Genomic DNA, 16,212 nt, shown 5'->3' with positions numbered 1-16,212 from the left:
ATCAAGGGTGTGGTCAAGGCCTTCAGCACAATCTAGATTCCCCTTCTCAGCATCCTGGCTTCCTCCTAGACTCCAGCTTCTCAATCCGGCCCCAGTCTGTTCTGCACATACCGCCTCGGTGATCTTGACCACACTCCACACTCACCATGTGCCTCCCCTGCTAACAGCTCCCAACCTCCCCAGCACGTGGAGCCTGAGTTCCTCCTTGGGTGTCCTACATCAAGCACATGGCAGCATGTCTTCACCCTTTGTATCCCTGGTCCTCCTGTAAGCCCCAGTCCAAGTTCTGTTCCCTCCAGGAGACCCACCCTGACTGCTCAATTCTGAAGTAGAGTCCATGCCACACAGTCTCACTTTCGTTGTTTACTGTTATTTGATCATTGTGAGTCTTTCTCCCGTAAGAACATAAACTCTTTGAGGTCAGGGATCTTAAAGGCTTATTAAAAGCACACAAGGATACTCAAAATTCATTTTCCTCTGTTAGCTTGTGACAAGAAAAGAAGGCCCATTTCTACTCCAAAGGCCTTGATGAATATCTTCAAGGCCAGGCATGGTGGCTCATGCCTGTAATCCCAGCACTTTGGGAGGCCAAGGCAGGCGCATCACTTGAGTCCAGGAGTTCAAGACCAACCCGGGCAACATGGTAAAATCCCATCTCTGCAAAAAATAAAAAATTAGCCAGGCATGGTGGCATGTGCCTGTAGTCTCAGCTACTGGGGAGGTTAAGGTGGGAGGATTGATTGACCCCTGGAGTTCCAGGCTACAGTGAGCTGTGACTGTGCCGCAGCACTGCAGTCAGCCCAGGTGACACAGTGAAACCCAGTCTCAAAAACAAAATCTCCAGATGCCTTTGCCAAGTCTTTGTGTTTGTTTGTTTGTTTGCACTAACTCTCTACCATCATTTTTAAGAACTTCTAGATAAAGAACAGAAAGAGGCCGGGCTCACACCTGTAATCCCAGCACTTTGGGAGGCTGAGGCAGGCAGATCACTTGAGGCCAGGAGTTTAAGACTAGCCTGGCCAACATGGTGAAACCCCGTATGTACCCAAAATACAAAAATTAGCTGGGCCGTGGTGGCGTGCACCTGTAGTCCCAGTTACTCAGGAGGCTAAGATGGGAGGATCACTTGAGCCCCAGAAAGTCAAAGCTGCAGTGAGCTGTGATTGCGCCACTGCACTCCAGCATGGATGACAGACTGAGGCCCTACCTTCAAAAAACAAACAAAAAGAGCAGAAAAATCTTTTTATATTTTTACTTATTATTATTAAATTTTTTAGAGACAGAGTCTCACTCCTCACCCAGGCTGGAGTGCACTGGCATGATCATAGCTCACTGCAGCCTTGGACTCCTGGGCTCAAGTGATCCTCCCACTTCAGCCCCCTAAGTAGCTGGGAAAACAGGTGTGTGCCACCATGTCCAGTTAGTTGTGTTTCTTTTGGTAGAGATGGAATCTCACTATGTTGCCTAGGCCTGTCTCAAACTTCTGGTCTTAAACTGATCCTTCTGCCTTGGCCTACCAAAGTGTTGGGATTACAGGTGTGAGCCACTGTGCCTGACCAGAAGGAACTCTTTTTAAAATGTATTCATCTGGCCCAACAATTAAAAATGAAGTCACCTCCTTTTTTTTTTTTTTTTTGAGACAGAGTCCTGGCCTGCCTCCTATCTTTGTTTCTCAACCACTCAGTTAGTTCCCCTGCCAAGAGGAAAACAATAGACTTTTTTTCTGTTTATCTTTTTAAAAGCATTTGATGCATACACAAGTCAATAAGAATATATCCTCCTTTTCTTTCCCCACCCCCATTTTTTCTACACAAGCGTGCATGTGACACACATTCTTCTGCACCTTGCTTTTTCTGTTTAACAATGTACCTCAGAAATCTTCCCAAATCAGCTTCCTCAACACTGTGTTTTATGGTTGTGTAGGGTTCCAGTGTATGGCCGGGTGCGGTGGCTCACGCCTGTAATCCCAGCACTTTGGGAGGCTGAGGTGGGCGGATCACGAGGTCAGGAGATCGAGACCATCCTGGCTAACACGGTGAAACCCCGTCTCTACTAAAAATACAAAAAATTAGCTGGGTGTGGTGGCGGGCGCCTGTAGTCCCAGCTACTCGGGAGGCTGAGGCAGGAGAATGGTGTGAACCTGGGAGGCAGAGCTTGCAGTGAGCCGAGGTTGCGCCACTGCATTCCAGCCTGGGCGACAGAGCAAGACTCCGTCTCAAAAAAAAAAAAAAAAAAGAGTTCCAGTGTATGAAGGAACACTAATTTATTTACCCAATCTCCTGGCTGTTAGATAGTGAGGGTGTTTCCAGTCTTTTAGTACCATATACAAGGCTGCAATAAATCTCCTGTTCAGACATAATGTCATACAACTGAGTCTATCTGTGGGACAAATTTCTAGAAGCAGAATTGCTGGGTCAAAGGGTAAGGTGCATATGTAATTTTTTTTGTTTTTTTTTTTGAGACGGAGTCTCGCTCTGTCACCCAGGCTTGGAGTTCAGTGGCATGATCTCAGCTCACTGCAACCTCTGCCGCCCAGGTTCAAGCAATTCTCCTGCCCGAGCCTCCCAAGTAGCTGGGATTACAAGCATGCACCACCATGCCTGGCTAATTTTTTGTATTTTAATAGAGACGGGGTTTCACCAGGTTGGCCAGGCTGCTCTCAAATTCCTTGAGCTCAGGCAATCCGCCCGCCTCGGCCTCCTGAAGGGCTAGGATTACAAGTGTGAGCTATTGGGCCCAGCCCTTGGTCTTTTTGTCATCAATGCATAGGAACTCTTTATATATTAGGAGAATCAGCCCTTTGTTTATGACCTGCAGATAATTTCCCCAGCGTGTTGTCCTTTGACCTTGACTTTGGGTTGTTGCTCAGTGAACCTATTTTTCTATAGTCAAATTTATCAATCTTTGCTTTTGTGGTTCCTAAATTTTGTCTCTTGTGCAGTAAGGAGCAGAAACCAATAAACAGCCCCAACACACACACCACTTTTTTGTCAGTACAAGCTTGGAGTGACTTGCTGGGTTCTGTAAGGAATAGGACAACTCCTGCTCTCCAAGAGATCCCAGTGTTAGGAGGAAATAAACTGACAATTACAATTCTGTTGTAATAAATAGTGGTGGCAGGGCACGGTGGCTCACTCCGGTAATTCCAGTACTTTGGGAGGCCGAAGCAGGAAAATCAAGAGGTCAGAAGTTCGAGACCAGCGTGGCCAACATGGTGAAACCCCGTCTCTATTAAAAATTAAAAAATATATAAAAAAAGTTAAAAATCAGGACAGGCACGGTGGCTCACGCCTGTAATCCCAGCACTTTGGGAGGCCGAGGCAGGCAGATTACAAGGTCAGGAGATCGAGACCATCCTGGCTAACATGGTGAAACCCCCTCTCTACTAAAAAAATACAAAAAAAAGTTAGCCGGGCATGGTGGCAGACGCCTGTAGTCTCAGCTACTCGGAAAGCTGAGACAGGAGAATGGTGTGAACCCAGGAGGCGGAGCTTGCAGTGAGACGAGATCGCGCCACTGCACTCCAGTCTGGGAGACAGAGCAAGACACCGTCTGAAAAAAAAAAGCAGAGCGTGGTGGCACGCCTGTAATCTCAGCTTCTCAGGAGGCTGAGACAGGAGAATTGCTTGAACCTAGGAGGCAGAGGTTACAGTGAGCCAAGATCGCACCACTGCACTCCAGCCTGGGTGACAGAATGAGGCTCCATCTCAAAAAAAAAATAAAAATAAAAAATAATAGTAGGAAGCACCATGGGAACCTGGGCAAGGAGGATGCAGTCAGCCAGGGAAGGCTTTCCAAAGGAGGTAGCACCCAGGTACATCCAGAGGCATGTGTGGGAGTCAGTCTTGTCCCAGTAAAAGCAGCAGCATGTACACAAGCAAGAGGCCTGGCCAGTTCAAGGTCGTCCAGCCTGGCAAGAGAATAGGGAGCCCTTCAGGGTTGGCGTGTGTGGTAAAGGGCAGGGCTAGAAGGGTAGGCAGGAGCCAGATCACAAAGGGCCAGGTGTATACTGCCCAGGAATTTGGGCCTGACCTGAGGCAGTGGGGAGGCAGCAGCGGGACCTGACCAGCGCAGCGGGGTGCAGGAAGGGCTGGACGCGGCCCAGGGTGGAAGCTGGGCCTTGGTTTGGAGGCTTCTGCCTCCCACGCAGCAGCATCCACAGCAGCCTTGAAGGGCTCATGGCTGCCACACAAGAGTGCATGTTTCAGACCCAAATGTTCTATTCTCTGAAACTTCCAGAATTCTATAAAAATATCAGGGAGGCTAGAATCTTCTCTGAGAAACATTTCTCCCCAAGATGAAGATAACTTCCAGTGCTTGGACACCTCATGGGGAAAGCGGTGATTGTCACTCCCACTCAGCACCTCGCTGGCAGATGGGGCCAGCTAAATGCAGCACCTGCTCCTCTTAGCTCCAGTCTGGCTCAGGCAACAGCTGGGCTCTTTAGGCCCAGCCCAGCCCCATTCATCCAGACCCCCCTTCAAAATGGGCAGCAGGGATGCAGGACTGCTGTGGGTGGGAGATGGAGAGGCGAACCCCCAGGGACAGGGGCCTCCAGCTGGCCTGAGTCCACAGAGATCTATGTTCCCTTCTAGCCAACAAGGCAAAGTCCTACTGAGCAGCAACAGCTGTTTTCAGAGCTCTGGGACAGTGGCCTGTGAACTTCCCTGCTCCCATGGCCTTTTCACACAGGCACTTTTTGGTTGATCTCCCTGGGCAACTGCCTTCCCTAAAATGCCTGGCATAGATCCTCACACATGATGAATACTCAGAAAACGGTATCAGTTTCTGTTAAAATTGGGAAGTGGCTGGGCGCGGTGGCTCACGCCTATAATCCCAGCACTTTGGGAGGCCGTGGCCAGCAGATCATTGAGGTCAGGAGTTCGACATCAGTCTGGCCAACATGGCAAAACCCATCTCTACAAACAATTCAAAAATAAGCTGGGCGTGGTGGCGGGCACCTGTAATCCCAGCTACTCAGGAGGCTGAAGAGGGAGAATGGCTTGAGCTGTGATTGCACCACTGCACTCCAGCCTGGGCGACAGAGCGAGACTGTGTCTCAAAAAATAAATAAATAAAAATAAAAATAAAATTGGGAAGCCTCACCATTTACTGGTGGGTTGCTGAGGGAGAGGAAGGGCAATGTGGACAAGAAGGAAGTTGGAAACCCTGGAAATGGACTTTTAGGACCATCCCCGGGTTTCAGTTACCCAGGTTCCCTTCAGGCCCCATCCCCAAACTAGCCAAAGAAGTTGGTTCTTGATGTTACTAGTTATAGTTTATTTCGTGCCCTAAGGCAATTTTATCCCAAAGGGTCACATGGTGAAGTCAAGTGCTGTTGAGATGAAGGCTGTGGAGGCTGCTGGAGCACTGATTCCAGCCAGAGGGCTTCCTGGTCCCCTCAAGGCACCTCTACTCTCAGCGTTCTCAGAGCCCACGTGGGATGTCCCCTATACCTGGCCTGGAAGTCGGAGGGCAGGAAGCCAGCCTCAGGCTCAGTTCCAAATATGCAGACAAGCCCTCCCCACTGCAGCCACACCAAATGGCAATTAGGTCAAAAGCTGGGTAGCAGAGGGTTTCTGGGCCAGCGTGCATGGTGTCTCTGGATCTACTTCCCTTGGTCATGTATACTGGGGGTCGGGGGCTCACAGACACCCAAGCCCCTGCCTCAGGTCCAGCAAAGCTGAAAGGATGAGAACAGAGGAAACCAGGAAGCAGGCAAGAGGCCTGGGACCCAGGGCAGGGTCAACCCTCCTGGCTGCTTACCTGTCACCTGCATAAAGGGATGTGTCAGCTTAGCATCCAGGATTTTCTTTTTCCCAAAATGAGATGGGGCATTGCAGTAAATGTTAGGAAAGCTCTCTGGCATATAAGCATGCCTAGTTTTAACTTCCATTGATTTGACATTTACTATGTTCCAGGCACTCAGTGGCATGGGTATTTTGCATACATAATTTCACCAAATCCTCTCAACAACTCCCTGAGGGTAGGAAACAAGATAGCTGAGGAAAGTGAAGGTCAGGAAGGCTAAGTCCTGAACCAAACTCCCACTGCCAGTAAGTGGCAGAGCTGGGATTGGAACTAGGGGCTTTCTGGCTTCAGAACTTTATCCTTAACCACCATGTTATATGGGGACTAAAGAGTACCAGTGAGTCATCAACCCAGACCCTTCCCCAGCCACACCTGGCAACACCCCCTGGTCTCTGGGACCACAGTTGGGTTATAGGGAAAGAATGGAGCCTCCTAAACGGTGATTGTTCTTTATTTCCCCGCACCTTCAATCTCATGGCATGGTCTGCAGGAAACCTCAGAGTCCTGCCAACTCGCAGGCTTCGCTGATCGCATGGCATCTGGGCACCCCGCCAAAGAGCTGAAGCTCCCAAGGCTCAGCCAGGACTCTCCAGCTGTGGTGTTTCTAAAAGTCATTCTGGGTGAGATGTAGAGCCGAGTTTTCCCAGTCGCTCAGTCCTCCTCCAGTGAGGACAACACTGCTTGCTCTCCTGGCTTGCCTCGCCCATCCAGGAAAAGGTGGCGATGGGCTCTAGGCAGCGGCCTCTCTTGGTTGAAAGAAGCTGAGACCTGAGCCTTCTGTCCAGTATAACCTGGAGCAGGCCCAGCCCCTGGGGAGGCTCAGAGCAGACCCCCCATTCAGCAAATAAGGGAATCCTCCTATTTTGCCAACATCCATCTTCACCGACTTGGCCTGAACACATTCTGAATACAGAGGGACAACCATGACAGAAATTCCAGGTCAACTCTGCTGGAAGCCACTGTGCTGGAAGAGGACTTCTTTCACTTTGTCCACGATGGTCCCCACTTCAGCCATGGCCCCCAGACCTGGGAGAAAATTCCGCTGTGGCCAGACAGGCAGACAGTGCCTGTAGCCCTGCAGACCCCTGCCCATTGCTCCCTGAGTGCTCCACCGAGAGCCCAAGGCCTGAGAGGGCAAGGTCTGTTTCTGCCTGAGTCAGACACATCATATCTCTCCTGAGACCCCCGGTGAGGCCCTGGGAATCGTTCCAGTAGCCATCCTTAACTACGTGTGGGCTGCGTGCCAGGGACTCTACCAGGTACTTTACATGGTCCATCCCATTTTACCCTACCAATCTGGAGGCAGGAATTACAATTCCCATTTTCCAACTGAGAAAGCTAAGCTCAGAGAATGGTTTGCTAAGGTCATAACAGGCCAGGAACTGAACTGAGATGTGACCCCAAAGCTGAGCCCCTTCTACGGCCATGGGCTATGAGCCTGGCAAGACACCCACCTTCGTCTCCACACACCAGCTTCTTGGCCACACAGGGGATCTCGACATAGCCAAAGGCCTTGAGCTGGTCTACCTGCTGCGCTGTGATAGGGTGCTCCCACATGGCGGTGTTCATGGCCGGGCAGAAGAGCAGGGGCTTGCTGCGGTCCCAGGCCCGGATGACGCAGGTCTGTGAAGAAAGCCGGGGAAGTGGGGGTCTTGCTACTCTGTCTGCCACCTTCCCCACTGCCCTCCAGATCCTGCAGCCAGCAGCCCAGCTGTGGGCTTGAGATGAATGGGCACAGCCTGGCTGCAGGGAACTGTCTCGTCTCTCAGGGGTGGAGGCTGTGTCTCCTGGCCTCTCTCCACCTCCCCACAGGCTCTGGCACAGGATCCTACAAACAGGAGGTGCTCAACCAACGCTCAGACCTCCAGCAGGTATCCCTGTGCCTAAGCCTCCTCCAGGTAGGCTCACACCTCCTGGGAGAAGCAACCCTGGGGAGCAGAAGGCAGGCTTTTTTGGTTACACCAGAAAGCAAAGGACGAAGCTGCTCCTCAGTGGGGCCCATCTACCCGACATCAGCTCTGCGAGGCCAGCTAAAGTCTGGCAATGAAAACATCTGCCGTTACCAAAACCTTCTCATGTATAGGATCTCATTAACCCTCACTGTGACCTTATAAAGAAGGTGTTGGCTGGGTGCAGTGGCTCACACCTGTAATCCCAGCACTTTGGAGGCCGAGGCAGGCAGATCACAAGGTCAGGAGATCAAGACCATCCTGGCTAACATGGTAAAACTCTGTCTCTACTAAAAATACAAAAAATTAGCCAGGCGTGGTGGCAGGCACCTGTAGTCCCAGCTACTTTGGAGGCTGAGGCAGGAGAATCGCTTGAACCTGGGAGGCGGAGTTTGCAGTGAGCCGAGATCACACCACTGTACTCCAGCCTGGGTGACAGAGCAAGACTCCATCTCAGGAAAAAAAAAAAAAAAAAAAAAGGAAGGTGCTGTCCCATTTCACAGATGGGGAGCTGCAGCTCCCTGAGAGGTAAGCAGTCATCCAAGTCCACACCCAGACAATGGGCGCCACTCAGGCAATTTTCCACTGCACAGCCTCACCATCTCCCAAATCCAGGCTGTCCCACCAAGCCACAGACCTGAGCAGCTGTGAAAGGAGCCATCCAGCTCACAGAGTCCTTTGTGCCATGGACTTTGAAATTATGTAGCGCTGAGTTCAAATCCTGGCTGTGCTCTGTATTACTAGCTGTGAGAACCTGCACATGGGACTGAAGGCCAGGGCCTGCCTTCCTCTCTAGAAAGGTCCCTCCCTGGGCAGCTGTGAAGACTGAGGTGAGAATGACTACAAAGCTCTGAGCGCAGGGCCAGGCACAAAGCACAGGCTCCAGGGCAGTGACTCCTGGGCTTCCCACAGGCATAGGCTCCCTGGGCTGGGGGCCGCCTGGGGAGAGAGAAGCTCCCAGTGCTCTGACTAATCCAGACACTTCTTCCAGGGCTGTGAGCCCCTCAGGGTAACAGGGGCTGGAAACCCCTCCCCTGAAGGGAAGCTCATCTGGGAAAAGAGGGAGTCCAGAGAACAATGCCTCGACAGGCCAGGACCAGCACCTCCCCCAAGTCCCAGGGACAGGGAGGAAGCAGGACAGCAAACAGCCCTGGGACCTGGCTGCTTGCATCAGCCACAGTATTAGTTTCCCACCAAGCCTTCTCAATGCGGCACCCGGGCTATGAGTGGACAGTTTCAGTCACACTTCCTCTTGGCTCCGTGCCACCCACTACTTCTGCAGAAGTCAAGAGCATACCTAGAAGAGTCTCTCCACTGTGTGCAGGGTGGGAGCAAGGACTGGGCTTGGCTTTCTAAGTGCCCTCAAAGCAAAGAACACCAACCAGGGTGAAAACCAGCACTCCACCTCCTCTCAGACAAGCCTCAGCTCCTCTGAACCCACGAAAGCAGACAGGGGGAAAGGAGGGCCTCGGTTCCCACGGTGACATCTCTTTGGCCAGTGCTGTGTTCAACACTTCAGGCTATGCCCCTGGGAGTTCACGTGGACAGGGGAGAAGGCCTGGATCCCAGTTAGGAGACCGGCTCCTAGCCAGACTGGTGACCCAGAGAGATTGTCTGCTCTTTTTAGGTCCGACTGCCTGTTTAGCACAAATAGGATATTTGTATTAAATATTGAGCTAGAGGACAGAGGGAGATGGGCCTGGAGGCCAGGAGCACGGTCACGCCTAGCACACTGCCCTCACAGCACTCCACGCCCTGGGCCCTGGAAAGGGAGGTTTGTGGAGGGAGGAGCAGCCTCAGCTTCCTTTCAGGGATGTAGGGAGAAAACAGCTACAGAGAGAGAACACAGCCACAGGCCACCAATGCCCACACTTCAAACTTTGTAAAATTTGAGATTCCTTGAAACGTTTGTGACTTCCAAGGAAAACCTTTGAGGCAAACGATCTGGGGGCTGGTCTTGGGAACATGTTTCACTTCCCAGCCAACTCTGGAGGAGGGAAGCCCAGGGATTTCATGAAGTGATGGCAGCTTAGAAAGAAAATGGAAAGCAGAGCTTGCAGGAAGGAGGAAAGCACCCTTGCAGAGCTGACCCAGGCCAGGGCTTAGCTCCCAGAGGCCAGTGCTTTGTCACACCAGCTGCTGCTGACCCACCAGCGGGGAGCCTGGAGATTTGGTGAGATGGTGCTGGCCACACAGAACTCTGACCCAATTTGATGAGAGCAGCCAGGAAATTCAACTGTTCTAGCTGCAGCTGCTATGTCAGTTGTGGCACCAGTGCTGCTGGGAAGCCTTTTTGTTTATTTGTTTTTTGAGACAGAGTCTCACCTCTGTAGCCCAGGCTGGAGTACAGTGGCACAATCACAGCTCACTGCAGCCTTGACCTCCTGGGTTCAAGCGATCCTCCCACCTCAGCCTCCTGAGTAGCTGGGGACCACAGGCATGCACCACCACACCTGGCTAATTTTTTTGTATTTTTTGTAGAGATGGAGTCTCACCATGTTGCTCAGGCTGGTCTCAAACTCCTGGGCTCAATAGATTTTCCTGCCTCAGCCTCCCAAAGTGCTGGGATTACAGGCATGAGCCACCATGCCCAGCCCTTTCCTTTTTTTTTTTTTCCCCCAATAGAGACAGGGTCTCGCTATGTTGCCCAGGGTGGACCACACTGGCTATTCTGGCTATTCACAGTCACAATCAAGGGGCACTGCAGCCTAGAACTCCTGGGCTTAAGCGATCCTCCCACCTCAGCCTCCCAAGTAGCTGGGACTATAGGGAAAGTCTTCTTGATGACATTACTCCCAGGCTCTCTTCTCTGCACTCCCTTCCCCTGTTCCTGGCCACACAAGTTGTTCTTCTGCTCACCCTGTGCTCTTATTCAAATGATGCTTAAATCACTGGCAGATTCTTTGAGGAGTGCCTTTAGAGCCCATTGACAAGTATACAAGAACACTAATCTGTGACCCCAGAAAACATCCTGTCCCAGCTTCATTATCCACCTTCTTCACCACATGAAACTCTGAAAAACTCCCAGCTACTTGCAAAAGTAAAACTGCTAGTTACCCCATACATGCAATATTTACTGGATGTCTACCACAGGCCCAGCACTATGCAAGGTGGTGACTCCATAGTCAAAGGACTGACTGGGGTCATTCAGGACTGTAGTCCTCACCAGAGGATACTCCCTTCCCACTGCCATGGGTGATCAAGCGTAGCATTCTCCTTCCAGCCTGGGAGCTCCATGTCCTGTGAGGCTCTCAGCATAGACCCCAGTACGTGGTAGGAGAAAGCTCAATAAATGAGGTGAGGGGTGGCAATAAGAGAGAGGGAGGAGAGAAATCACACCCAAATCTTCCCAGAACGATTATATAAACAAAGGCAGCTCCCCTTTACGGGCAACAGCTCCCTGGAGGCATCTTAGGCCTAGGACAGCGCCCACTTTGGACAGCTGGACTTCCATTTCTCCCTACCACCCATCAGCTCTCGCCACTGCCCCTATCTTTCTCCCCTCTTCCCCTCTAAGCTTCCCGTAATATATAGGAACACTACAAGGGCAATAAAGTATATAAGACATCTATGAAGAAGTGAATCCCCAATCACATTGTCCACGTGTATACCCTGATCTGGGGAGAAGGCAGAGCTGAAGCAGGAGGTGATGGGGCTGGGCAGAAACAGTGGAAGAGCACATCCAGGCAGCCCACAGGGAGGGACAAAGAACAAGGAATGAGGGTCTGCTTGTGGGCACCTGGCTGGGTGCCAAGGGCAGGGGAGAAGGGGACACTCCTGGGGAGCAGCAGCAGGTCAAGCTGACCCATCAGGACCAGGGCTGTGCCCACGTGCTGGAGAGAAGGTGAGAGCACTAGGGGGCGATGGGGGGAATGGGAGAGCATGATCTCCCTGAGTAGACTGGGGCCCCACAGCAGCAGGTCTCCTTGTACAAGGATGTCTGCAGCTCAGCAAACTGGGAGTGAAGCCCAGGGAGGGACAAGGGCACCAGGGCATCACTCACAAGCAAGTTGTCACAGATGCCACTGGCCACCTTCCCCAGCGTGTTGGCATCAAGAGGAGCCACCAGCAGGAGGTCTGCCCACCTCCGCAGGTCAATGTGCAGAACTGGGTCAGAACGGCTCTTCCACATCTGGCAGAGGGAAGAAAAAGGGGTCAGTGTGGAGGAAGCGGGATGCAGCGCCAAGGCAGGCCAGGTACGGTAAGTCAGGAGACTGAGAAGCCCACTGACCTGCCCTGCCCAGGCCACCCTCCGTTCCCTCCTGCAGCTAAGCTGGCGAGTACTAGCCATGGAGCCAGCAGCCGAGAGAACCAGGCCGGAGGAAACAAGCGCCCCTTGTCTCTCTGAGCTACTCCCTTCACGGTTTGGCTTTCAAGAGAACTGACATCTGGCAGGGAGCTCCCGGCCTGTCTGCTTGAGGCGGATGCTTGGGTTGTCCAAGCCAGTGGAAGGTTCTGGGGCAGTGAGAAATGGAGGGGGTGGGGGCAGGGAAGACAGACCAGCCGGAAATGTTCTAGGCTGAGAATGTTTGGAAATGCCTGGCAGGGAACCCCTGTGAGGCCCACACTCTGTCTGGTGAATCAGCCAGTGCCCACCCATCCGCAGGGGAGATGCAGCAGAGCCCAGTGGCCGTGGGAAGTGAGGCGTTCTCTTTAGCCCTGACGCCAGGAGCCACGTGGACAAGAGTGGTGGGAACAGAGCTCCTCTGTGGTTTCATCAGCCCAGATAAGTACAAGGACACTCAACCTCAGGCACCAGGCCAAAGCCCAGCTCCGCCTGGGCTGGGAGGAGACTGGGGCCTCCTGCAGGCCAGAAGCTAGACAGATGTTTTCTTCATTGCCTCTGCCCAGAGGGCCCTGACCGTGGATTTGAGCCCAGCCTGTCTGTTCCAGCTGCCAGACCATAGGCTGCAGGGAGGACTGCTCTGTCCTGCTAGTGGAAAGTCAACGGGACTCAGCCCAGGAGCCCCCAGCACTGACCTCCCATTCATCAGCATCGCTGTAGAGGGTGACAGGAATGTCCTGGGGGCTGTAGAAATGTTTGGCTCCCTCAGTTGTGACCACTGCTACTTCCAGCTGTCACCAAGAAAAAGGGGGTGGTGGGGAGGGAGGAAGAAACTGTTACCAGAGTCACAGGCCTGGAGGTCACAGGAGGGTCAGGGCAGGCAAGTGCTGTCTTCACAGGCTGGCTTTAGAGAGGACTTCCCTCCTTAGCTGCAAGCCCCATGTCTGCTTAGCTACTTCTGCTGTCACCCAAAGGTCAGGCCCTACCAGGTGTGGCTGTTTCACTTCCCTATCTGAGGGGCTGCTGAGGAATGAGTCACCAACTGCCCATATATACAAAGCTGCAAGCTCCTGCCACTCGGGCAGAGGGAGGCCCAGGGGCAGAGGCACGCAAGTGACAGGAAAGGAAGTCAAGGCCAGGGCCGCAGAGGCCACAGCAGGCAAGAGGGGCCACCCAAGGAGGCTCATAGGTCCTGAGTTCTGTGCCACACAGCAGCCCTGCCCTCTGCAGGCCAAGGCACTGGGGGCTGAGGCACAGCATGTCCTCTGTGCATGCATGCCCCCAAGAGAAGGCAGACAGTGTCCCTTCACGTACTTCTAAGAACATGGGCACAGGCTGCAGACAGGCTCCTGGAAAACCCAGCTTGTGTGTGCCCTACACTCATGGGGTGAGAATGAGGTTTACCCGCACACTACCCATTCACTAAGAAATTACTAATGCAAACCAGGGCTGCCTGCAATCTGCTTAACAGAACACATGGCTGTGAGAAACAGCACCCAGGAGTGTGAAGGGCACTAGATGGGTTGGTCATCATTTGTAAAACAAGAATTTTTTTTTTTTTTTTTTGAGATGGAGTCTCATTCTGTCGCCCAGGCTGGAGTGCAGTGGCATGATCTCGGCTCACCACAATCTCAGCCCCCAGGTTCAAGAGATTCTCCTGCCTCAGCCTCCCAAGTAGCTGGGATTACAGGTGCACGCCACCACATCCAGCTAATTTTTGTGTTTTTAGTAGAGACGAGGTTTTTCACCATGTTGGCCAGGCTGGTCTCAAACTCCTGACCTCAGGTGATCCACCCACCCCAGTCTCCCAAAGTGCTACGATTACAGGTGTGAGCCCACCCCAGTCTCCCAAAGTGCTACGATTACAGGTGTGAGCCACCGCACCCAGCCTGTAAAACAAGATTTTAGACTAACAAGCTGGCAAAGTACAGGGGCCCAGAAGAAGTAGCTGGTAGGGAGAGGGGAGTGTAGGAAACCACATCTTTGGGGGAAACCAATGAGTCAGGAGAGGACATTTGTTTCTCTGGACATTTATCCAGAAAAAAGAAAAGTCAAGGGTGGCAAGGACAGAACCATCGAGCAGCCAGAGCTATAGTCGTGGGCCATGTCTGGGCCAGACCCAGCCTACAGACATGCTGTTTGGCCTATACAAGATCATTAACATTTTTGAGCCAACATGTCCAAGTTGGGAGATTTCGCATAGAAAATTCAATTTCCTCAGTTCTTGTGAAAAGCTGAAGGCTCGGCGCTGCTGGACACACATTCCTACTTGAGAGCGACGTGGTGCCCTAAGGCCTGCCTCTCGCTCTGTAGAGCGTGCCCATGCCAATTTCACCTTGTCCTCATTCTTCCCTACTGTCTCTCTGAGGCACCCCCTCCTCGCTTGCTTCCTGTATATTGTACAGGACGGAGTGAGTGACACATTGGCACGGCACCTAGGAAAAAAGCTAGGACCAAGGAGTAGAAGTCTCAGAGAAGAAGACTAAGGAAGAACTTCAGAAAGTCTGGGGTTCTGAGTTCTATTAACTTGTCCATTCTCCATCTCACTCCCCCTTAGGATCTACCATGCCCAGAACCTGCACAAAAATCCTCAGGGACCTTTTCAGAGGTCCGTCACTTATTTATTTACAGACAGGGTCTTACTCCATTGCTCAGGATACAGTGCAGTTGCGTGATCATGGCTCACTGCAGTCTCAACCTCCCTGGGCTCAGGTGATCCTCCCATCTCAGCCTCTCGAGTAGCTGGGACTACAGGTGCATGTCACCATGCCCAGTTAATTTTTTGTATTTTCGGTAGAGACAGTGTTTCACCATGTTGCCCAGGATGGTCTCAAACTCCTAGGCTCAAGGAATCCACCCACCTTGCCTCCCAAAGTGCTAGGATTACAAGCATGAACCACCATGCCCGGCCTAGAGGTCATTAAACCAAACCCCGACTGAATGCTGGAGTCCCCCTAGGATGACCCTGAACAAGCGTTGCCCAGTTCTGAGTGAGATGGCAAGGGAGGGCTGCCTTATCCCTCCCCGGAACCCAGTCCTAGAGATGCCACTGGGCCAGTACAGGTGGGGAGAGCAGGGCAGGGCAGGGCGGGGCCATGCTGAAGGCCTGTCTCTTTCGTGGGGAAGACACAAGGTAGTGATAAGGTAAAGGAGAGGGCATAATAAGTCAGGGTAACCATAAGAAGAATAACCTATACCTTTCAAACCCACAGAAATTCAATCTACACATAAAGGATACAAAAGGAGAAAAAGAAGCAGAGAGAACGTATGATAAACCATTTGGCCGGGAGCAGTAATGGGATTACGCTCATGCCTGTAATCCCAGCACTTTGGAAGGCCAAGACGGGCAGACTGCTTGAGCCCAAGAGTTCAACACCAGCCTGGGCAACATGGTAAGACCCCATCTCTACAAAAAATACAAAAATTAGCCAGGCATGGTGGTGTGCACCTGCAGTCCCAGCTACCTTCGGGAGGCTGAAGTGGGCAGACCAGACCCCCTTGAGCCTGGGAAGGCAGAGGCTGTAGTGAGCAGAGATCAAGTTACTACACTCCAGTCTGAGTGACAGGGAGAGACCCTATCTCAAAAAAAAAAAAAGGCAAGCAAGCATTAAATAAGACAGCGTAGGTTAATTCTAACATAATAATAATTATAGTAAATATATAACAGGCTTATCTCCTTGATTAAAATTCAGATTCTCATCTTGGATGTTGTTTAATCCATCAATATGTTGTCTAAAAAGATATATTTAAAGCAAAAGAACATATAAAGGTTAAACAGAAGAAAAAGCTTTTAGTTAAATAAGATAAACTCTGCTCCCTCCCAGAAACCCACTAAAATAAAAGCAAAGTAATTTTTTAGAAAAGATCTAAACTCAGTGGCTCACGTCTGTAATCCCAGCACTTTGGGAGACTGAGGCAGGCAGATTGCTTGAGGACAGGAGTTCAAGACCAACATGGTGAAACTATATCCTTAATACAAAAAAATTAGCCAGCATGGTGGTGCACACCTATAGTCCCAGCTACTCTGGAGGCCAAGGTGGGAGGATCACTTGAGCCCAAGAAGTCGAGGCTGCAGTGAGCCAAGATCATGCCACTGTACTCCCGCCTGGGTGACAAAGTGAGACCTTGTCGAAGAGAAGGGGAGGGGAGGGGAGGGAAAGGGAAGGG

At 51.8% G+C, this 16,212-nt stretch overlaps 2 protein-coding genes across 9 annotated transcripts in view; one reads left to right on the top strand and one right to left on the bottom strand.

Moving 5' to 3' along the window:
* The window catches only part of SCAMP2 (secretory carrier membrane protein 2), a 551,928-nt gene that overhangs the window by 323,679 nt on the left and 212,037 nt on the right, over nucleotides 1–16,212 (top strand). The gene's annotated exons all lie outside the window — the stretch shown is intronic.
* PPCDC (phosphopantothenoylcysteine decarboxylase) overlaps nucleotides 5,270–16,212 on the bottom strand; it is a 28,282-nt gene continuing 17,339 nt past the window's right edge. For 2 of the 7 annotated variants that reach the window (XM_025390291.1, XM_025390295.1), the window contains 4 exons: nucleotides 12,741–12,836; nucleotides 11,764–11,892; nucleotides 7,266–7,434; nucleotides 5,270–6,837 (listed from right to left, as the gene is read on the bottom strand). In XM_025390291.1, coding sequence (XP_025246076.1) covers nucleotides 6,752–6,837; nucleotides 7,266–7,434; nucleotides 11,764–11,892; nucleotides 12,741–12,836 — 480 coding nt within the window. In that variant the 3' untranslated portion in view covers nucleotides 5,270–6,751. Of the gene's footprint in view, nucleotides 6,838–6,869; nucleotides 7,435–11,763; nucleotides 11,893–12,740; nucleotides 12,837–12,885; nucleotides 13,009–16,212 lie in introns of those variants that run through there. The other 5 variants (XM_025390296.1, XM_025390293.1, XM_025390292.1 and 2 more) reach the window with 5 other exon arrangements.

This window comes from Theropithecus gelada, chromosome 7a (assembly GCF_003255815.1).
Source record: "Theropithecus gelada isolate Dixy chromosome 7a, Tgel_1.0, whole genome shotgun sequence".
In the NCBI taxonomy this organism is placed as follows: domain Eukaryota; kingdom Metazoa; phylum Chordata; class Mammalia; order Primates; family Cercopithecidae; genus Theropithecus; species Theropithecus gelada.
This window is presented reverse-complemented; position numbering and strand designations above follow the sequence as displayed.